We start from the raw sequence: 23,286 nt of genomic DNA, 5'->3' as shown, positions 1-23,286 counted from the left end.
TATGTTTGAGTCCCTCGATCTACTATGCCTGTACACTCACGACAGGGCAGCGCTATTGGATTGGGCTCCCGTTATGAAAATCACAAAACATGTCACGTTGACTCCCCTGTCAAACTTCAGCTCGTATCACTTCAAGATAATTATACTACTAGTGCATATTGATGCAAAGGAGACTACCAAAGGAGCAATCAAGACACTGGACGAACTGTTTAGGGGTGTGCCACTTTACTGCACGACGGACTATTGAGCATTGTCTGCCGCGCGCAGCACGCAAGGATAAACAACATGAGAGGGCTGATCAACGTTGGGTCTCACTGCGCCGTAAACAGTGTATTGCAGTGTCTGTATGTCACAGATGACTTTAGGATCACGTTGACCAGATCTGATGACGACGATGATGATGTTGTTGTTGTCGATGATGTCGACGACGCCGACTGCGATAGAGCCAGCTACAGCACCGTGACGAGCGAACTGACGAGTGTCTTACGGGACATGGACCGTAACACTCCGGGAATGCCGCCGTGCGATCCGAATTCACTTGTGGACGCGCTAATTCGATACAGTGGCATGACATACGAGGTTCAACAAGATGCCGATTCGGTGTTTAAGTGCGTGCTAAACGCACTGGCGGACGACGGCGACCCTCGATGCAAACAAGCATCTGACCTGTGGACTATACGGAAACGACAATCGGCAAAGTGTTCAACGTGTAACGCGGAATGCGTCTCGCACCATGCGGCGAACAACGTGATTGTATATATTGGGGAAAACGAGCCAAGTAAGCTACAGGACTACATGGACGACTACTCTGAGTCCTTTAGAGTGTCCGACTACCACTGTGGCACCTGTCAAGAGGAGACGGAGCTGAACGTCAATACGGATATCACAGAGCTACCCGCGGTCCTGTGTTTCACCCTTGCCAGAGGGCAGCGGTGTGTGCAACGCGGAGAGCTTATGGTCAACGCCAGTGCGATCGACGTACCAGAAGAACTAGACTGTAGCAGGATGTCTGCAACTTCACAGCCTACAAAGTACGAACTGTACGGTATGATAACTCACACAGGCCCCTATGAGTTCGGTCATTACGCAGCCTTTGTGAAAAAGATGTCCAAGTGGTATTTTGTTGACGGCGATGTTGTGAAACAGTGCCCTGTATTACCCTTATCGTACTACAACCTGCCTGCTCATTTGTATATGTTAATGTACAGAAGAATCTAAGTGCACCCCAGCGGGTTGTTGGTTTGTGATTGTACAGTCTGTATGTGTTCACTTTGAGATGTATGTCTGTCATGTATATTATTGAATGTGTTATACGGATGCAAAATAAACATGCGATAAAACAAGACAGCGTGTGTAATGTTTATTTGCAACTACAGTCAACAGGCGAAATCCAAACGTATTTATTTTGTATCCACCACAGTTAGGTCAGTCACATGAAAACTCTTACTGTCGGCCCAGTGTTACACGTTGGACAAACCCTGGTAGAACAACCGCAGGTTGCATGGCCACATATCATTATGTACACCCTAGGCTTATTGCACTCTACGCAGACAATGTCCGGCTGGACACTGCTCGTGTCCACCGCACGACAAAAAGTCCATTCCGCTTTGCACAGAAAACACGAGCGCTTCTTCGTCACCCTGACGCCCTGGTCGATGCATGCCGAGCAGCACATGTGTCCGCAGCTCAACATGCACATTGGCTTCCTTTCGTAACAGCAACAACACGCCGGCAGATCAGCCCCGCGAGATCCTGCAGCCGCATCCGAGTCCGAGCGTTCTCCAGCGTCTGCGCCAATTACACCCGGCGGACCACCAGGCCCGTTCGCTTGCAAGCGAACTGGATTCTGGGTAACCAACCGGCGTTCATGTTCAAGGTCCGGCGAGGCGAAGCCCTCCCATGGTGATCGATGATGCGGCTCCCGGACTACAGGTTGCATTCGGCCCACACCCACGCTGGGAGCTCCCCTGCATCGAGCCATCTCTTCTGCGGTCAAGGCGTCAGTGTACTTAGGTTGTGTTTTCATAGAGTCCCACAACCACGGTACATGCGCCTCCTCGTACCTTACAATACGTGCACCGAATGTAATCGCGGAGTCACTTAAGAGTTCTCCACGGCTGACAAAATAGGGCCAGTTATTGTCAGATACGTCCTGGGCGAAGGCGCTTGCAAGTGATGTCGTTGCGATCGGCTCGTTCGGGGCGTGAGATGTTATCCAGCCTTCAAAACGTGCCTTTAGTCGCAACGAGTATTGCTCGAATTTATCTGCAGGGATCACCGCATGTATCAGAGTTAAAGTCGTTTCAATGATCCTACGATCCAGGGTACGCAGACGCCATTTGCTCACGCGATAACGTCGCACGTATGAACTAACAGGAGGCGCTTGTCTCACATCAGGCCTCCCTCTGCGGACAACGCCGGCGATTATGTGGATCTCTACAGAAGACATGGCTGTATCTGGGATGCCAGCTTCAGCGATACCTTTACCGGCAATGTCAAACACCCCAAAGCAAGCGTTTGTGTGGCCTCTCAGGTTGTGTCGTATAAACCACGGGACAGTTGTATTGTAGGTTTGCGGCCCGTGCCGTAGGTCGGCCGGTGCCGTAGGTCGGCCGGTGCCGTAGCCAGGTCGGCGAGCTTGACACCCCGAGGCACAGTTTAAGTGGACTTCACGCATGAGCACAAATACAGCTACACCGTAGGCTTGAGTTTGACAAGATGGAGCCGATTGCTAACATTTCACACCGTACCATCGTGCGGTACAATGAGACAATCAGGCCCCTGCTCAGCCGTACACATAGCTGTGACCGAAACGCAGCATACAACAGCAGTGCCGTGTACGTGCCTGTTATCCATGGGGTGGTGATGTTACTGGGCTTGTTTGCGAACTCGTACATGTTGCTGATACTTCATTCGAAAAATGGAAGGAGGAAGAGGCCTGCTAACATCGATGTGTATTTTACCCAATTGGGGATCTGTGACATATGCACTCTGCTCACTCTGCCTGTGTGGCTTACCCAAAGTGTGTTACACGGCCGCTGGATATTCGGATACGCAATGTGTAAAGTCTTTAAAGGCCTGACCACGGTATGTGCTAACATCGTAGCTACTACAGTACGTTTGACGTGACACCGTGACTTGGACATGTGTAACACTCACTGTGTTTTCTTTTTTTTTTTTACCCACAGCTCTTTTTCCAGTACGGGGTGTGCCTGTTGGTCTTCGTGAACGTCAACAGATATATGAAGATTGTACACAATAGAGGAATGAGCGCGTCCCGCAGAAGCAGAAGCCTAGTGAGTGCTATATGCGGATGCATACCCGCTGTATCTGCTACGGTGGACATGTTTTACTGGCAGACTATTCGGTTATCCCCAACGTCTCCCATAATGTTTTGTTACAACGCCATGCCACCTATGATGAAGGACCTCAGTTTTTGGCTTAGGATGACCGTGTCTTTTCTTTTGCCTACAGTTGCTATCATATACTGTAACAGCATGATTGTACACACTGTAAAGAATCACATACAAAATACCGTGCTGGGCAAGCGCGTAACACGCACATACAGAAGGGCGAAGATATTGCCGATGGTCACTGTTGCATCGTTCGTGTGCTGTTGGACACCGTGGCTCGTCAGTGTGCTGTACTTTCGTTCACATAGACATTGCAACGTAGCTACAGTGTTGAACATTTGCACGGGTGTCGGTCATTTATATTGCCTGTCAAACCCTGTGTTGTATATATTCGTCAAGCGAAGGTCCAACGGTACTCTGCGTGCTATGAGCAAAAGTACCAGTTTCTAGCTACCAGGGAAGCGGTGTAAATGTGTACATGTTCTTTGTGTAAATAAATTCACCGAAAGCTTTATTCTGACTTTTTTCTTGAATCTAATTGCTTTTTGAGGTATGTTGGTCTTCTACACATTCCTGTCCTTCTTCTTTGTCCTGCACCGCACACTAGCTAAAAAGAAACAAACTAGATGTGTATAGTAAGGAAGCAGCGACACTTTATTTCATGGAAAGTATATACAACGACAACAACAAGACACTTTATTTCATGGAAAGTATATACAACAACAACATGTACGTGCACAGACACATTCTAATCACAAGATCTGTGTTTCTTGGACGATCCCCGTTTCGATCCGTGAGATCTCTCCCGTTGCGAAGAGTGGTGCGATGGCGTCTGTTTTCTTTTTTGTGAACGTTTACCCTGTGGTGCAGCATGCGAACATTGCGTTGGGTCACTACAATCCTCTCTCTGTCCACCGTGTGTAAGAGGTGTGTGTCTCCGCAACGCAAGCGCCGTTCTACCGTCGTCTGGGTCCCCACGACAAGGCCCCGAGCGGCGATAATCGCTGACCATTGTGATCATGGTCGCAGCGTAATCTCGTTTCAACATGTCGACCGTAAAAATGTCATCTTTGAAAACGTGATTGAACACATCACACGCATCCTTCCACTCCCAATCTTCTTCCAATTCGAAGAGGTAGTCCCTGTCCACTGTATCGTTCGTCAGAAGCACTTGATCCTGATGATACGTAGTCCTAGTTTTGCAAAACGAACTCATGTTCTTAACCGGTACACCCGCGTAGTCTCCGGAATACACCGTCAACCTCGGTCCGTGGAACGTGTGCCGCGGGCCCACGTTGGCTTCTTTGAGGTGGCTTTCGTTGTAAGCCAGATGGGGAGCCTCCTCGCCCAGCGCTTCGAGTAAAACAGCTCCGTAATACAAAGGCGCCGAGCACTGAAACGTCTCGCCGCCCAGCACACATCTGTGGAAGGTTAGCTCGTCCAATGCCTTCACACCGGCTGTAGCTTCCAACACCAGCGAGCGAAGCGGGTCCTCTGTGAAGTCTAGCGTGAATGACAACCTAGGACACTGCGGAGGTCGCTCGTTCGCGTTCTCGTAACACTGACCCATAGCATTCTCCCATTCCTCCTCGTCGGCGCTCTGCTCGTAAGACTCCACCATACCCGAGGTGACTTGAGACCAGAATCCAGCATGAGAATCGGGGGCGTAGGTCGCTAACATGTCATACAGCATTTCAAGGGACAACGTGACAGTGCTCACTTTTTTATTCACCTTCGCCCGACCTCTCTTCACGTGCGAGGGAAGCTGGCTATGGGACAATCTGTACGTGCACAATTTACGCGTCTTCACCTCGCTGTCGACAGCAGACCTAGCCGGCACTTTACACGTCGAACACAACATGAGCATCTCGTGCGCAGTGCCATTGTCGTCCTTGTTGTGCTCCGCCGAGAAAAACATGTCCTCTATCCCCGAAACAGACAGGCTGCCGTTTTTGATAGTCGTCTTGAGTTTCTGTTCGTACACCTGTGTTAAAACGTATCCCAACACCTTACACGCAAACCTTCCCTGCGAGTCGAGGGCGCGAGGACATATATCCGGCAGACAGGCCGCCGTGCACAGTTTGTACACGGCGTTGGTCTCTAAGCATATTTGTCCGAAGGACAGCTTGTTCAGCGCTCGCAGTCTGTTTTCGTTCAGCGTCCTTGTGAACGATTCGCAATCCGGGTAGTCGGCCTTATCGGGAATACGAGTCCAGGGAGGGATCCAAATGTCAAACACAAAATGACAGGCCAGCTTCATCGCCTCCGCGAACACCAGCTGGTTTATGCAGAAAGCAACCCTCCGGCCCACCATCCCAGCGCACTCGATGTGCGTCTCGTAAAACGCGGCGACGCACGCGTCTCTAGCGCTGTCAAACCGGACTCCGAATTGCACGACCTCGGAGTCCGCGATCATCGTAGCAGACTGTATTAGATTCTGTCTGTATAGGCAAAGCGCTGCGATGCGATCCATCTTCCGCTTCTCCACCACATCCCTAATTTGTACAGTGCTTCGAGTGCGACTGACCTCTTTAGGATGTTCAGATTCCATTATCAGACACCTGTCCGCCCAGGCGTCGCTCATGAACCCCATGGTGTTTGTGTTCCACACAAACCCGCAGTTGTGAACAGCTTGGAACTTCACCGTGGCAATTTTGCCTGTCATGGGGTCTTTGGTCACGACGTCGCTTTCTAGGGTGCTGGTGTCCAACAGATTTTTGAACGTGTTGGGGATGACGTTTGATTCTCTGTCGATCGATTTGGTGTTTTTCTCGTGTGTTATGTGAGCGTCGTCTATCATCACCACACAAGCGTTCCTCTTCTGCTTGTACTTGAAGGCCTGCATCGTGAACGAAGTTAGCCTCTCGATGCAATTCCTCACCGCGCGAAATTGATGCTCCAGCACGTTGTTAGCGTAACTTTTACCTTCCCCGGGACCGGTGATGTTCAACAGCATGATACGTTCGATGGTGTATCTGGGTGCGGTGTTTGTTATGATGTAATTAAAGGTGGTCGACGCTTGAAACAGTCTAGTTATTGCCAAGGTGTCACAGAACAGGTGTTTAACCACTGCCGCGTCGTACACCTTTACGCTGGCGTACTCCCGTTGGCCGTCGTCGCAGACTGTCCTGCATAGCTGTGAATGTATGTCCGGCAGGTGGTGTCCGAGAGACAAAGATGCGTTGCCTCGACTCCCATCTACAACTTCGTGTAAACCCATGTATATTGCATCTCGTTCGCCAAAGTGCCGTCTTGTCAAGATTGTAAAGACCATATCCGCTATGAGCTCAAACTGATCCCTGTCACCGTACTCCTGTTTCATTTCTTTGCTCATACGCTCGACTTTACCCAACTGTGGGAACAAGTGTGCAAAACAGTAGCTGTGATCGTTTTTGCTTGTGACAAATGGGTGCGTTTCTGCGTGATTGTAGTAGCAGGCATACGCCGCGTAACATTGTCCTCGGCACGGCATGTTGTCGCCACTCCCGCGGCTACAGTCGCAGCGTCCGCTGTCTAACATGCGCGCGAGATGTAGAGTTCTGCGCTGGGTGCGTATTTTGCGCAACCCGACATCCACGACACTCCTGTTCACCGGTACGTGTTTGTGAAGCATGCTTCGAGTGAACAAGTCTGGGGTGTCAGAATCTATGAGGCTGTCCAGGGTGTATCTAAACACAATCAGTCCTCGCGAGTCGACTCGCGATTGCGATCCCCGCGCCAGATCGCGGGTGAAGGCCTTGAGTTTCTCCACGTGTGTCACATCGCCAGGCACATCTGGATTATATGTTGACATGACGCTTTGTTCGAGCCACCGCGTTGGTCCTAAACTAGCCATCAGTGCTCTGAACAACGTCTGGCCTTCGCCTCGCAGGCAAATGTCCGTCATCGTAGATATCGATGTCTCGAGGGTCTTAAGCTTCAAACGAGTTATGCTCTGCGGCAACACCACTGCAGTTTTCCCAGACTGACACACCGGTGTGTACAAAGATCCCTGTAATTCTTTAACTGTTTTCTTGTCCAACTGTTTAGAGTTCAACGCGTCCGAGACAATGTCCACCCAATGGAATATGGCTGACAATTCAGCTTTCTCATCCTTCATCGCTACCATTGCATTGTTTAGCGAGGAGAGTTTCTTCCTGACCAGCTGCAGTCTCATGAAGGCGCTGAAGGCTTGTTTGTGCAGCTCCTCGTCGTCGTCGTCCTCGTCGTCCTCGTCGTCCGATTGCACATCGGCCACGTCGTCCTGGCCAAACACGTCTATACCAGCGTCCATGTCAAGTAGATCCAGTAGATAATTACTAGGTGTGTATCCCACCTGCGAGGAGTCGGGTTGCACTTGCGTACTGCCGTCTCCACTTGATACTTCGTTGTCATTGTCCATATTTAGAATAAAACAAAACAATCTTCCGTGAGCGTTATCCTCTCGGATAGGTGGCGACATGGACACGAAGTCCGGGTCCTCTAGTGTGACTTGAAGCACTGTACCTTTGCAACAATACGTGAGATATAGAAGCAGTTGGAACGTAGCTCTATCGGCGGTGGACAACGCAGAGAAGGACAGTTCGTCCGACGGACTGTCGTGTACGACATCATTGGAAACCGATAGAAATAAAGCTTTCCTTTTCCGGGGCACAGTGACATTGTCAATCACAGCAGTGTCCCTGTCAATATCAGGCAGGTAACATTGTCCAGTACTAAGCACGACCTTGGGCCTGTCGACCATGATATCGGAATGTACCGATAAAACTAACTAACTAGCTGCTGCTACTACTACTACTACTACTACTACTACTACTACTACTACTACTACTACTACTACTACTACTACTACTACTACACAGTATGGACCATTGCCATCTTGTAAATATTACTCGTAGTCCTGGCTGCGTGCAGTAGCTAGGAACTTCACCAGTAAGATGCGTGAGTGACTAGATTTTGTGGCTTCACAGCTATGATTCTATCAGTCATGTTCTTGGTTGTCTACGAGGTTTATTGGTCTAACAGGGTATTGGTTAACAGAATTATACAACAACACAACGGGTTGGGAAGGTTGTGCTACAGGTCGGGGGCTTTGGTGCTACAGGTCGGGAAGGTTGGAACTGTAGGTCGGGAAGGTTGGAACTGCAGGTCGGGAAGGTTGGAACTGCAGGTCGGGAACGATGGAACTGCAGGTCGGGAACGATGGAACTACAGGTCGGGAGCTTTGGAACTACAGGTCGGGAAGGTTGGAACTGTAGGTCGGGAAGGTTGGAACTGTAGGTCGGGAACGATGGAACTGCAGGTCGGGAACGATGGAACTACAGGTCGGGAGCTTTGGAACTACAGGTCGGGAACGATGGAACTACAGGTCGGGAGCTTTGGAACTACAGGTCGGGAAGGTTGGAACTGTAGGTCGGGAACGATGGAACTGCAGGTCGGGAACGATGGAACTACAGGTCGGGAGCTTTGGAACTACAGGTCGGGAACGATGGAACTACAGGTCGGGAGCTTTGGAACTACAGGTCGGGAAGGTTGGAACTGTAGGTCGGGAACGATGGAACTGCAGGTCGGGAACGATGGAACTGCAGGTCGGGAGCTTTGGAACTACAGGTCGGGAGCTTTGGAACTACAGGTCGGGAAGGTTGGAACTGTAGGTCGGGAACGATGGAACTGCAGGTCGGGAACGATGGAACTACAGGTCGGGAGCTTTGGAACTACAGGTCGGGAACGATGGAACTACAGGTCGGGAGCTTTGGAACTACAGGTCGGGAAGGTTGGAACTGTAGGTCGGGAACGATGGAACTGCAGGTCGGGAACGATGGAACTGCAGGTCGGGAGCTTTGGAACTACAGGTCGGGAGCTTTGGAACTACAGGTCGGGAGCTTTGGAACTACAGGTCGGGAAGGTTGGAACTGTAGGTCGGGAACGATGGAACTACAGGTCGGGAGCTTTGGAACTACAGGTCGGGAACGATGGAACTACAGGTCGGGAGCTTTGGAACTACAGGTCGGGAAGGTTGGAACTGTAGGTCGGGAACGATGGAACTACAGGTCGGGAGCTTTGGAACTACAGGTCGGGAACGATGGAACTGCAGGTCGGGAACGATGGAACTACAGGTCGGGAGCTTTGGAACTACAGGTCGGGAAGGTTGGAACTGTAGGTCGGGAAGGTTGGAACTGTAGGTCGGGAACGATGGAACTGCAGGTCGGGAGCTTTGGAACTACAGGTCGGGAGCTTTGGAACTACAGGTCGGGAGCTTTGGAACTACAGGTCGGGCACTTTGCAATTGGTGTACTGTGAACATAATACAACTTTCACAAGTAGTCGTCTCTTGTGTGTTTTACATAGTGTTATGGAATATAGTTCTCAGGGTAGGGTGTAACACTCGTGCATTTTGACCACCAGATTACTCTAAGCTATGTGTTGATGTTCCAGGAACAACATAATTTGGACCTGTGTATTCTCCGGAAGGCGTTGTGCATCCAAAGAGAAATACAGATCCTTAGTTTATGTGTGCACACCGTGCTTAAGAGGATCTCAGCTCGTTTTCACTAGGGAACATGGCAGAGTACTATGCACCATACCAATGGCGTCAAGAAAACGACAGCGAACGGTGTGGACCCGTACGACCACCAGGAATATCCTCTGTTTTTCGGAACGTGCAGCGGCGACGAGAATACAAGAATAATAAGACACATCGCATATACAACAATGAAAGCCGACCATGCGGTCCCACGAGCTCAGGTTTGAGAGAATCGACAACTGTGAATCGCACCCATTCACGGCAGGAATACTACACCCCAGCTAAACAGAGACGATACAACGTGGAAAGCAACCAAACCGTTTCGTCTAGATACCAAGGGCAACAACCACAAGAAAAACACCGTCAGCGCCTTACGTCCCGGGATACCAATACCACACCTATGTCAAATTCTAGGACTGGGTATAAACAGAAGCGTCTGGATGTCACACCAAGTCGCTTAAACAATAAGCTCGCGGGACAAGACAGGAATCGGAGCAATAGGCAGAAGGACACCTCATACCTACCCGCTAAGGCTGCTCAACCACATCACGACAAACCAAAGCCTCTCCGGGTTAAAGGAAAGCCCATCACCTTACAACGTGCGCCTCTCAGTTCTACTGGGCGCGATGCACAAGACATCAGACGCCGCGCTATCGGCCAAGAGCAGCCTCGCAGTTCACACACTGTGCCCACCCAACCGTCTCAATCGACGAGACAACCGAGTCCGAAGCAAACGCCACCGCGAGTGAAAAGTAACAACAGTGTGAAAAGACCGTGGAGGAATGCTAAACTCACTCGCACCCCCGACTCAGAAGACTGCGACTCTGACGAAGACAACAATGCCGGGTTGACACGCAGCACGGAGTATAATTATGGAGCTGCGCCTCAGGAGGAAGAGAACACAGAGATCCAAAGACACTCTTTGACGAACGGCCGAGCACTCCAGGAGGGCAATGCCGATGATGCCTCATCATCCGATTCCAGTGCGAGTGATGCAGAATCGCATCACTCCGGGTCGTCCGGCTCGAGTTCATCTGGATCGAGCGCGACGCCGTCTGCTTCGTCGTCATCGGACTCATCGGACTCATCGGACTCGGAAGACGAGGTGGCATTACCCGAAGAACATAAATCAAACAGTCAGCGCGCAGCCTCCACGAAAAAGGCCAGTCTTACTACCGCCGCTGTTGCAGCCACCAAAGGGTCTTCTCCAACCGTGGCAACGACATCAAGACAGGTTCATGGTATTGGAAAAGGATCATCTGGGACACGTACGCGGGAGCATGTCGGCGTCTTGCCGCGCAAACAAATGTCTAATCAACGCAACACCCACCGCAAGCCTCAAAGCGGCAGCAACAGCGCACTCGCTTCAGAGCAGAGCACACGGCCAACCATCACGACCCAAACTAAGGTCACATCTCCAGCAAAACCAGGTGAAACGCACAGCCGTTCCACTCCTCCTGGCCCTCGAACGGCGATGCAAACGCCGCACCACAAGCATAGGGCTCGCGGGCAGGCAGCGAGAACGACTCCTCAATGGAAACGCAAGCCTGGTGTCGTGAACGGTCAGGAAGTACCCAATGGTGAAAAACCCAAGCTTGATACACAACAAACAACGCCAGACCTTCGTGTTTTATCCAACAACCAGGCGCAAGATATTAAATGTCGGTGGGTCGCCTCAGTACAAGTAGAAGAATCCAGCCAAAAGGCCGCTGAGGCAGCCCTAAAGGAAATCAGTTCGAATCTGCGCTCCCCCGCCAAGCCTATGGAAGCGGAGCCCCTAGAAACAATCGAAACAATCGAAACAACTGACGCGTGCCGGCATCTGACATCCATTACCGAGCCTAGAGAAGAGGAAACAATCGAAACAATCGAAACAACCGACGCGTGCCGGCATCTGGCATCCATTACCGAGCCTAGAGAAGAGGAAACAATCGAAACAAGCGACGCGTGCCGGCATCTGGCATCCATTACCGAGCCTAGAGAAGAGGAGCCCCTATGCCCGACCGAAGCAAGCTCACAGTTGTTGCCCTTTGATGACTCCGATTCTACTGTGGCCGTGGTGAGCCTACAGTGTATGAGAGACATGTGTAACACTACTATAAAGAAGAACACAAGCGACGAGCCCGCAGAACAGCCGCCGCAAGACGAGGTGCCAAAATACCAAAACCACAGCGAGTTGCCTCACGAGTCGCCTGACGAAACCGTCGACGATATCCTTCGGTACCTAGATGTTGTACCGGCCCCAGCGACAGCAGACAATGTTGTTTTATATCAGGGTGCAATGCAACAACAACACAGCACCAGCCCAAGATTAATTGGCAGCAAGAGAAGCAGGGAGACAACCGAGGTTCCTGCGGCAAGGTAAGTGTACTATATCATCTACATGGCGAGGGTCCCACAGTCTGTGTGTACATCGCCAATCGTCTTTCTAAAGCACTCACATCTAATTTGTACACTGTGTTTGTGTACAAAATAGGTTCGCGGACATGGAGACAGCCCAAGAGTCTGCAGATTACGTGAATGCATTCAATGGTGACGACGACCTTGGGTTTGCCCCGGCGAGAGCGTGGACGGACAATGGCAACAGAAGCAACAATGAGCAAAACGTACCAAATCCCAACTATGTGTTGTCATCGACATCATCACATAACGGAGAAGCCGTCACAGGCCATGGGTACTATAGCAACTCTAGTGTTTCAGATCGCAAAGACGATCTGAGCTATACCGAAGAACACGCGATGCTAGCACACGCAGCAGATACATTATCCTGCGAACGCGTGTCGCCTGTTAGTACGCCAGCTGTAGCTCCGCCGCAGCCGCCGACACTGCACGTAAACCCAGAAGACGGAGAATACCGCGAAGCACTCAAGTCTATACTAGAAGACGGAGAATACCGCGAAACACTCAAGTCTATACTTGAGATAGTTTCCAACGCTGTGAAATGTACAGTGTGTCAATGTGCATTTAACGCCACTGTGCTCTGTGTCGACTACACGATTAAGCTAAACAGACCCCTGCAGTGTGCCTGCGGGTGTGTCATATGCTCTGTGTGCTACACGAAACACAAAGGGTGTGCCATACACAAAGTGCAGTCGAGGCGCGCTATTGTCAATGTCACTGTCAACCAGCTAGCTAGCGTGGCACACGTGCAGTGGAATCTAGAGCTAGACCAAACGGCTGCTTTCAGGACCGAAGGGGACGAAGGTGTGCGTACGATCATGCATCTGCATTGCAGTGCTCCGACTGTGGACGAACTGAGAAATGGTTGGTTCTGCACACACACACACACACACACACACACACACACACACACACACACACACACACACTGCATGGTTTCACAAGAGCACACTACGCTCACTTGAACATTTTTTTTTGTCTTCCAGCTTTCGAGAGATTAATCAACAACCGAGACGAGATGGCTTTCAAGTACTGGCTGAACTCGCCCATGCCGGAGGCGATGGCCTACAGATTTGTGTGCATGCCGCACATTCCGGGCTTTTGGGATCACATCGCCATGGGTTGCCACACGCCTAACACGCAACTCATGTTGTCGCCCGATGTGTACACGCCACAACTGTTCGATGTGAACATGGGCGGTCTGCATTTCCACTGGTGCTGTTTTGTGTTTGTTGACCAGACTATACTGGCCGTGTGGTGCTCAGGACAAACCAACACTGGTTTGGCAGAAGTTCTGCCTATCACAGACAGAAGGGACCAGAGAGTACGCCAGTTGACGTCGTCTAATGCGTTCAACTCTATGCTATATTATCTACACAGATGGATCCGCGTACACTACGGTAAAGGTGATGCTGATGTCGTTGAGGTTGTGTTTGACTGTATGCCTTCCGAGAGCTCAACCTTTGCGCATTTCATCTCTATGCTGGCAGCTAAAAGTTTAGCCTTGTCCGTGTTCTCGCCTGCGATTACACAACGCAGGGCGCAGACAGATTTGCATTACACCATCGACCACAGATACCCAGAGCAACTATTCAGTCAACCTCCAAATGATTTTGACGGGGGTGTCAAAATTGACATCAGACAAGAGTTTGGATGTCACCACGACGTGGAAATACAATCGAAGCTTTACTTTACTTCTAACGACCACAGGGTATACACTTGACACTTTCGTGTAACATAAGTGTTGTAAAACCATGAAGCTAAGTCTTTCTCACTGTACTTTTATATTTATATTTATTTATTTATATATATATATATATTCGTGTTTTTATATGGTTTTTGATATACATGCACAACATGTGTTGTAAACCATAAAGTCTTTCTTACCAATGTGTATCTGGTATAATTGATGAAGACAAATGCTACACTGAAGGGAATGTGTCTCGCCATAAAGTCTTTCTTACCAATGTGTATCTGGTATAATTGATGAAGACAAATGCTACACTGAAGGGAATGTGTCTCGCCATAAAGTCTTTCTTACCAATGTGTATCTGGTATAATTGATGAAGACAAATGCTACACTGAAGGGAATGTGTCTCGCCATAAAGTCTTTCTTACCAATGTGTATCTGGTATAATTGATGAAGACAAATGCTACACTGAAGGGAATGTGTCTCGCCATAAAGTCTTTCTTACCAATGTGTATCTGGTATAATTGATGAAGACAAATGCTACACTGAAGGGAATGTGTCTCGCTTGGTGCCTAAAGCGTTATGTGCAAAAACGCGCATGCTACTGGTATTGTGTCTCTTATTGTAATCGCTTTTGTTTATATACACATGTATATAGTACATTCTGGTTTGCTGTGTAATCAAAGCGTAATCTACAAACGGGTGAGTTTGCCCATGGCAAGACAAATAAAATGACGATAATATCAATAAACAGTTACTCTGAACTTCAACAAAACATCACGTCTCCTGTCGTCTGTACAACAAGCAACTGCTGTAGCCCCGACAGCTCCGTGCTGCAGGTCGTCGGCGGGCTCTGTGCTACAGGTCGGCGGCAGGCTCTGTGCTGCAGGTCGGCGGGCTCCGTGCTGCAGGTCGGCGGGCTCCGTGCTGCAGGTCGGCGGGCTCCGTGCTGTAGCCCGGACAGCTCAAAGCAGGCTTTATGTTGCATCTGAATTCAGTGTAGCTTCACAGCAGTCAGAACTCCTTCTCGTGTTCTGACATGGAACTATCATGGCATTTCCGCATATCTTATTACCTGAACAAAGAACCGTCCGCTTTTCGGTGGTTGGTGAAAACGCTCAGCGAAGACACTGAGTTCGTGTACGAAACCCGACAACATCAAGAGATCAAACGCGTCTTGGAGAAATACAACAAGACCGACGGGCACCCGGAGTGTCTGATCGTACTCCTTTGTCGGCATTTATGCTGCGATGTGACGAGAGAAACAATCGAAGCTTCGTTCCGAGCTATGAATCCCGACGCGCTGACAAACGACAAGCATTACAATGCGACATGTCCAACCCAACTGGTTCTGGAGGACGTCGACCACGTTCACGCCCAGCGCATGCTTTGCCAGTTGATGTGTGAACTCAGCGGCAGTGAAATCCGTAGGGTTAAAATGCTTCTTGCTTGGAACATTTTGGATAGTCGCGATTGTCTGCACATTCCATATGGTTGGATGGAAGAAAAGAGCATCTACGAACTGGCCCCCAAGATTTTAAACTACTGTAAAAAATATTACAAGTGTGTCATGTTTGCAATCCTGAACCTTTTGGACCGTAGGGATCTGCTGGTCTACCTGGGGATCTCTTCTGAAACGGTGTTGGCCTTGTGAAAAGGCACCACTGATTGTATGTTGTACCGCTCCTATGTATCTGTGCATACATCTCATTACTAATGATGCTTTTTAATAAAAACAAGCTCTTATACACATTGACGCTCCTTGTGCAAGACTGTGATTTTTGTCTAATACCACCACACATTACACGACCAACCATGAGCGGTCACAACGATTATAGCCCATATTGGTGGTGGACGGAGAACGAGGACTGGCTTAAGGTCACAGTTATAGCGGCTCCGGTCTTCATTGTCTTGGGGTTGGCACTGATCAGCTACAAACTGTACGAAAGACGAACCCCTTCGTACATTTACAAACCGGGGGATGGCACCGCAGTATACAACGCCGTGTACAAACCCACCACCTGTGCAATGGACAACGAGTGCTGTGACGGTGGGCACTCGGTCGTCGTTGGGCCACAGAGTCCATCGGTTATGACCGTGGTAACCGAGCAAGAGGAATCACTGCTGAAACATCATCATCGCAAGACGGTCCAAGACTGACACTGCTGGACCGTGTGTCTGTCGCCACACTTTTTGGTTAGAAGCAGCATTTGTGACACAGGAGGTCCGAGGAGCCCCGGGTCGCGGAACAAGCCTTCTTTGTACTTTTGTGCAGTTTTTTTTTATTATGAGTATGTGCAAAAGAAGAAGACAACAATGTAATGTGAAAATGTTTTTGTCTTTATTTCATGTCTAACACAAAAATTATATACGAGTTCTATGAAACCTGACGATTCGCCTGTGTCTATTTCTTTCGACGCAAAGCGTACACATGCAGTACGCACCATACACAAGAAGTAGGACGGACACCATCATTACAAGTATCATAGACCATGTACACCACATATCCCGGCGATGAGTACACGTCGTACTGTTGTTCAGCATGGTGTATGCGGCTGGATTGCTAGATGAGCTTGTGTCTGTAAAGCCAAAGGAGAGTGTTCCCAGCCGACGCTTGTTTAGCCGCTCCTTTAGAGTCTCCCGTGCCTGTGGTGAGGAAACACAAAAGTTTCACAGAGAATTACTACACTTGTTACCGCCATTTATGTTATGGATATGACATGCAATCCCACGCCTGCCCACCGTGTTGCCCACCGTGTAGTCGTGTACGAACGCGATCAGACGTGGCATCTACTGCACAGTCGGCATCACTTGCGTGGACGTCCAAGGGTATAGTAAGTTGACATTGACATGCGTAGCGACGAGGACCCTCAGTGAAGACAAAGTTATATTTGGGCAATGGCCAATTGGTCTGCTGGCAGATTTCCTGTTGAAAGAGGCAATACGATGTGTTATATGTACAGCATATTTGCAATTGTAACGTTATGTGTGTAAATACACACAAGCAGCCTGACACACCTGCAGTTGTCCAATGTGATTATCAGACTGTTGAGGGTAGTGTTCCTTTGACCGAGGTGTCTCTGTGCAGTCGTCGGGGTCGGGTTGACTTTCTTCACACTCGGATGCTTCTAGGTCAGTCCGTTTTCGTTTATTATCGAGTACCGTGTACTCATGGAAGGGGTTGCTACACTTGCGTGCGTTGTCGTCGATTTGCTCTTGAAAAGGTTCGGTAGCCTTGGACGCCGTTTGCCGGTCGATCCTGTCCTGTAGTAACGCATAGAGCGCTTTAGCTGCTGTGCGTTTGGCCTCTTTCTTTCTCGAACCACGGCCCGTGGCCTTGAGATCTGCAGCGTTCTCCACGTGTACGTTGACAACGTGGACCAGTCTGTGTTTCACACCGGTCACACTTTCCCTATACACAAGTTTAAGACGCATGCGAGCTGCGCGCATTTGTAATGTGGAAATCCAGTCGACGTCCATGATTCACAAAGGCCGTAGTTAATTAAATGTGTAGCACTGAGAAATTGCAAACGCTACAAGGAGCACGAGGCCTAGTTGAGCGGGTTGCGGTCTGGGAGTGACACACTAACTTGGTGACTTTTACTCTGCGCCCAGCAACAAAGCTGCTGTGAGCAAAACAAGAAGTGCTGTAGGTCGGGAACGTTGGAACTACAGGTCGGGAACGTTGGAACTACAGGTCGGGGACGTTGGAACTGCAGGTCGGGAACGTTGGAACTACAGGTCGGGAACGTTGGAACTGCAGGTCGGGGACGTTGGAACTACAGGTCGGGAACGTTGGAACTGCAGGTCGGGAACGTTGGAGCTGCAGGTCGGGGACGTTGGAACTACAGGTCGGGAACGTTGGAACTGCAGGTCGGGAACGTTGGAGCTGCAGGTCGGGGACGTTGGAACGAACTACAGGTCGGGAACGTTGGAACTGCAGGTCGGGAACGTTGGAGCTGCAGGTCGGGGACGTTGGAGCTGCAGGTCGGGAACGTTGGTGCTGTGGGTCGGACAGGCATTTCACGTCACCGTGTGGAGTGTTTTGTCGTGACTCAGAGACATTTCACAAGAGTTGAAGATAAGGAGAGAGCTTATCCCACACAGCAATTGGAAACATCTCGGTTGGAGCGAGAACATAAAGCAGGGGCATTGCTTTCCCTTGTACATCAGAGCACTCACACACGGGACGAATATGCAGTTCGTGGTGACCGACAAGCCTGCCTGGTACTCAGATGAACAAAAGGACAGTCGGGCGTTCACGTGCACCGACACCGTTGGTTTATTCGACCAGGTAGCCGAAGCCATGACAGTGAAAGAGTCTATGTTATCCGAGAAAAGCAAAGCGTTTCAACACAAGACGACACGGAAAATCGTCAGAGACATGGTGATCGAAGACATCGGCCGTTTCAAACAAAACCCTTCCAAGTCGCTTTTGACTGCTTTGATGGATATTATGGACTTGCGAGCCGATGGCTTAGAATGTATGTCAACCGAAGACAGGGCCGGTATGAAACAGCTAATGTTGGCTTTGAAAAACTACACCCTCTTTTACATACCCTCTACAGCGTTGAAGTCCGTCGCAGAGGACCGCGTTGTCATACCGGTCGTGACAATGTGGTCCCAAACGGACAAGGAGTTAGAGCTACGGTTCTGTGACAAGCCCAGATCGATGTTGGGCACGTACACGGTGAATTTGATGAGCGGGAGCGCTGCTTATTTCATGCAGCAGGTCCTAATCGTGCCGGGTGTCCAAAGCTTAAACCTGTTAAAGGACATAACGGGCGATAGATATGAGTTCTGGGACATGTCTCTAGAAGTCCCCACTCATCCGGATGCTCTCACTCCATCGTTCAAGCACATACAACCGATGCAGTTGTTACGCAGCGGAGAGGACAATGACAGAACGTCTGCTACGCAGACGTGTGGGGAAACCGGAGACACCATTGCTGATGTGGAACCCATGTGTTGTGTACTGGACACTGAGTCAGCTGACCTGCAAGTCAGTAAACGGCCGGGAAGCGTGGACTGTTTCTCGGACGTGGACGTGATATGCGATCTGTCGAGATTCACGTGTCACGCCGGCGTGGCCAAAACTGTGTACTTCAGACGCACGGCACGCGTGGTGGGCCGTAAGCGAGGTAACATGACACCGGTGGTTTCGTTGCGCGACCAGCAGAAGGACAAGCGAACGTTATACATATCTACCACCGCACGCTTTTGCAGGGCCTTGAAACACTCCTGCGTAAAAGGTAGCGGAGAGCTGCTGCAGTGTTGCTACACACTGCTAAACGAGCTCAGCGGCAGAGAGACTTTCCTGGCCGGACCCGAGTTGCATCAGGACATAACCAATCCTGCGCTTACCGCGTTCCTAAAACGGGTGAGCCCTCCCGCCAGCAACTGGTGTAACTACACCCCAAAACACGTGGCCTGCGCGATCGAAGAGCCGATAATGTGCGAGATAGTGGATCTGGGCATCAAGCTAATGGACGACAGGGTGCCCAATGCGTTTGCTGTTGCAGAGCTGTTACTGTGTAATACGCAAAAAGCCAACCAGTACGTTCGAGCCTACGAGTGCTACAACGAAGACGGCGCGTATCGCGCGCAGATTCATAGGAACAACATTGCTTTACTGCAGCAACAGTTCAAGGAAGACTGGCGCGCCCTGGCCAGCATCGACAGGCGGATTAGAGCGTCGAACAGCGGTGTCATCAACAAAGCGCAAAGGCATGCAACGAGAGACCTGTTCAGGAACTTGGGCACCCACAACATAAACGACACCTTTAAGAAGTGGCAACAGCTGATAAAAGACACACCGGCTCCGAAAGACACTGCTAGAGGCAGAGATTATAGCAACATGAAAGTGCTCTTCCACAACCTGAGGGTGTACCACAACAAAATTAACAAGCTGAAGAAGAACACCAAGACCGCCGACGATATCGACGACGACGACAACGACGACAACAGCAACACGCCGCCGGACGACGGTAACTCCAACCGCAAAGCGTCGAACGTCTCAGTCGGATCTGCCTCGCCTAGGTCAGAAAAAGCGTCGAGACGCGACGTCGACGTCGCAACCGGACCGGTATCACCGTCCCAAAAACCCTGGTGCTTTTCTATGATCGTGCCTGACAACCCCCCTTTGGGCACGTGGGTCAGAAACATAGGGACTCTATTACAAAGCGCAGCTTGGTTGTACGCAGATAACACAAGACGAGAAGCTGTGTGCAGCGTTCTCGGCTTGGAGAAAACGCTGCTGCACGAGAAATACAGTTTGGTGTTGGAACAATGGGTGTCTAGCAATCCCATCGTGGTAGAACAGCTGAACGCCCACGGTTTACAAGATAAACTGAGTTTGGCTCTGATCGACCGCTTGGGCGCCATATCGACCAAAAACTGGATAAGCAAAATCAAACGAGCTTTCACGCGTGCACCCGCAACAAAGGCCACAATTTCATCCGAGGCAAGAAAAGGCAAACGAGCTTTTGCGCGTACGCTCGCAACAAAGACCACGCTGGTGGACCGTGATCAGTGCAACAAGAAAAGCAGAGCCAACAAAACGTCCCGCTCCAACGCTGACAGAGAAGAATTGCTTTGCCAGGAAGCAATGAGCTGCGAGGATGACGCCGATGAGGAATCTGGCCAGGACGAAGAAGAAGGGGAGTACGATTACACAGCGGCCCAAGGCGAAGAGTTGCTGGCCACGGAGGAGTATGACAAGGATGAATTGTCGGGCAGATACGATGATGACAAGCGTCTAGATCAATACGACTTGGAGGACGACTTCATTGACGACAGGAGCGAGGACGATTACAGCATCGTAGAGAGTGACTCTGACGCTTGCGGCCCTGTGAAACAGATAGCCTTCGGTCGAATTGACCGCCGCCGTCGCGCTGACGACTCTGACGCTGAGTCGGACCACGACATCCCCGAACACTCTGGTGTGCATAAAGGCGCGTTATTTTCCACTGACTCCGAGGAGGAGGAGGAGGAACCCGCCCCGGCGAGAATAGAAAAGCGACGACGCAAACACCACGGCGATGAAGATGACACTGATGGTGACGATCGACCGACGACAAGTGCAAAGTTCACTAGCAAGTCGCCCGCAAAGTCTCCTACAAAGTCACCACCTAGAAAGGTAAAGGAAACGCCGATTGATCGCTTAAGCCGTAAGACAACAACCAGCGGGAAGAAGCAGCACAAGGGCGATCGAGCGAAAGGTCCAGGCAAGCGTCGGAGAAAGTCACCTTCTTTTCATTCGGATTCGGACGCCAGTAATCCCGAGAGCAAGTGCAAGTCTCCAAAGATTAAACGCCCAAGACTGAGCTCAAGCACGGACGACGGGTCCAGTGCGTGTAAGTCTCCAGAGATTAAACGCCGAAGAACGAGCGCCCCTACAGAATACGAGTACATCGAAGACGAGTACATCGACCACGCTGCTGTGGATTCACATCGCCCTGCGGAAGACCCAGTGGCACCCGTAGAGTCCGACGGTGATCTAGAGGACAGCGTGGACTTTTGTGGACACATCGTTGCTATGTGAGCTGGGTCGAGGTGTGTAACTACAAACGCCGATTGCCCCTGTGACACCGTGGCCACTATGTCAGCCGTGCGCAGAAAAGAAAAACCGTGCCCTGGTCCTCAAAGTAGCGTCATGATCAAATATTTAGAGTCGCTGGCAAAAACAATCGATGTCAGCCAAACACTGCAACCTTGCTCTGACCGACCACCCCTCGCAACACATTCTGATCATGGCGAGCCCGCCGCGAAACGTACCCGTGTGAGCAATAGCAAAGGTACACTGTTGAAATATTTTGACAAGAAATGACATTCGTTTGTAGGCCATGTTATGTATTCAACACACGTGGATCATTGTACCGCTGTGAAACTGTGTATGTTTGTTGCCATGTCACAATGCTCTTTGCTCTTTGTGTGTATTTGAAACAATGAAAAAATAATAAACGAACACGATCACTTTGCTCAGTGTGATATGTTATTTATTATACATATAACCACTATATGTTACACCTAAAGCACTATATGTTACACCTAAAGCCCCCCACTCCTACTCCAAAATAACAAGGTGGCCGACCTACGGCACCGGCCGACTTAGTCAGCCGACCTGGATACATTATGCAGCCTACCCAGCCACATTATTCAGCCACATTATTCAGCCTACCCGGCTACATTATCCGGCCGACCAGGCTACATTACCCGGCCGACCAGGCTACATTACCCAGCTGACCTGGCTACATTACCCAGCCGACCTGGTGGCTACATTACCCAGCCGACCTGGCTACAGCGACCGACTGGGATTTACACACAAGTTGCTCCATAATCCAGATACACCAGCGGCTAGTAGACGGCATCAGCCTTATACAGCCGTCGCACGAGTAGCCGATTGAGATAAGTAGCCAGCTGAGACACAGTAGCCGACCGGGAACGAGTAGTCATCACAAGCTTTCTAAGGCTAAGCTTGGATCGCGAACATGAGCCTAGAGAAACTCGAAGCGTACAGGCACGACATAGCCGAGTGCTACGAATCGTTATCCGACATAGTTGAGGACGCCTCGGAAGCGTTCCAAGGCTACCGCTTGGAGTGCAAGTTACTCTCCACCCCGAACCTAGTGAGGAAAACCCGTACGATCATCGATCACTGTTTGGAGAACGAAGAGCGGGCCGCTAAGTTTCTTCGTATAGTGCAGACTAACAACAAGGAGTTGTACGAGAGCATGGAAAAGCACGGGACAAAAGGTCCCCCAGGTACTATAACTCGTAAGATGACACGTTACACGCTGACTTTTAAACGTTAAATGCTAAGTCGCCCTGTCTGTTGCTTTCCACTAGAGCGAACCAAAGCCACTCACACCTTAACGGAGGACGCGCAGTCAGCGCTTGGAAGCGGGCTCGACCGAGTATCGAAAGCCCTCGCCGACTACAGCTTCTTACCCAAAGTCACCGAGATCCTGGCAGCCGTGGACCACATGTTCGCAGAACGCGTGATACTGACAGAAGAATACGAAGACTTTGACGTCGTGTTCCGCAGGGGCAATTCACGGCTGCTGGATATTCAGTTTACGTGCTACAAGTGGCAGACAGTTTATCAACATGATAGAGAATACATAATTGATGCGTGTGAAAATGCAATGCTGGACATGATTCGCATGCTGCTCCATAATCCGGATATACCAGCGGTTACTAAACACAGCATTAGCCTTATACTGCTCTCACACAACATGCACATATACGGCCTGGATGACTGGGAGGCGAGCACGGTTTGCATGCGGATCGACTGACTGCTGAATAAGAGTACGGAAAACGTGACCCTGAAAGTGTGTGTG

The 23,286-nt window shown here is 50.3% G+C and overlaps 2 protein-coding genes and 1 long non-coding RNA gene across 3 annotated transcripts in view; 2 read left to right on the top strand and 1 right to left on the bottom strand.

The window, feature by feature from the left end:
- The window catches only part of LOC145420235 (TOG array regulator of axonemal microtubules protein 1-like), a 321,547-nt gene that overhangs the window by 96,828 nt on the left and 201,433 nt on the right, over positions 1-23,286 (bottom strand). The window lies entirely within an intron of this gene.
- Positions 1-23,286, top strand: part of LOC145420236 (uncharacterized) — a 210,664-nt gene that overhangs the window by 55,972 nt on the left and 131,406 nt on the right. The gene's annotated exons all lie outside the window — the stretch shown is intronic.
- On the top strand, positions 11,226-14,710 carry LOC145420012 (uncharacterized). The gene is made up of 2 exons (XM_080288701.1): positions 11,226-13,119; positions 13,242-14,710. The coding sequence occupies exons 1-2, from the start codon at positions 12,342-12,344 to the stop codon at positions 13,976-13,978; spliced, it is 1,515 nt and encodes a 504-aa protein (XP_080144827.1). The 5' UTR covers positions 11,226-12,341; the 3' UTR covers positions 13,979-14,710.

The sequence above is a fragment of the Astatotilapia calliptera genome, chromosome 14, assembly GCF_964374335.1.
Source record: "Astatotilapia calliptera chromosome 14, fAstCal68.1, whole genome shotgun sequence".
NCBI lineage: Eukaryota > Metazoa > Chordata > Actinopteri > Cichliformes > Cichlidae > Astatotilapia > Astatotilapia calliptera.
This window is presented reverse-complemented; position numbering and strand designations above follow the sequence as displayed.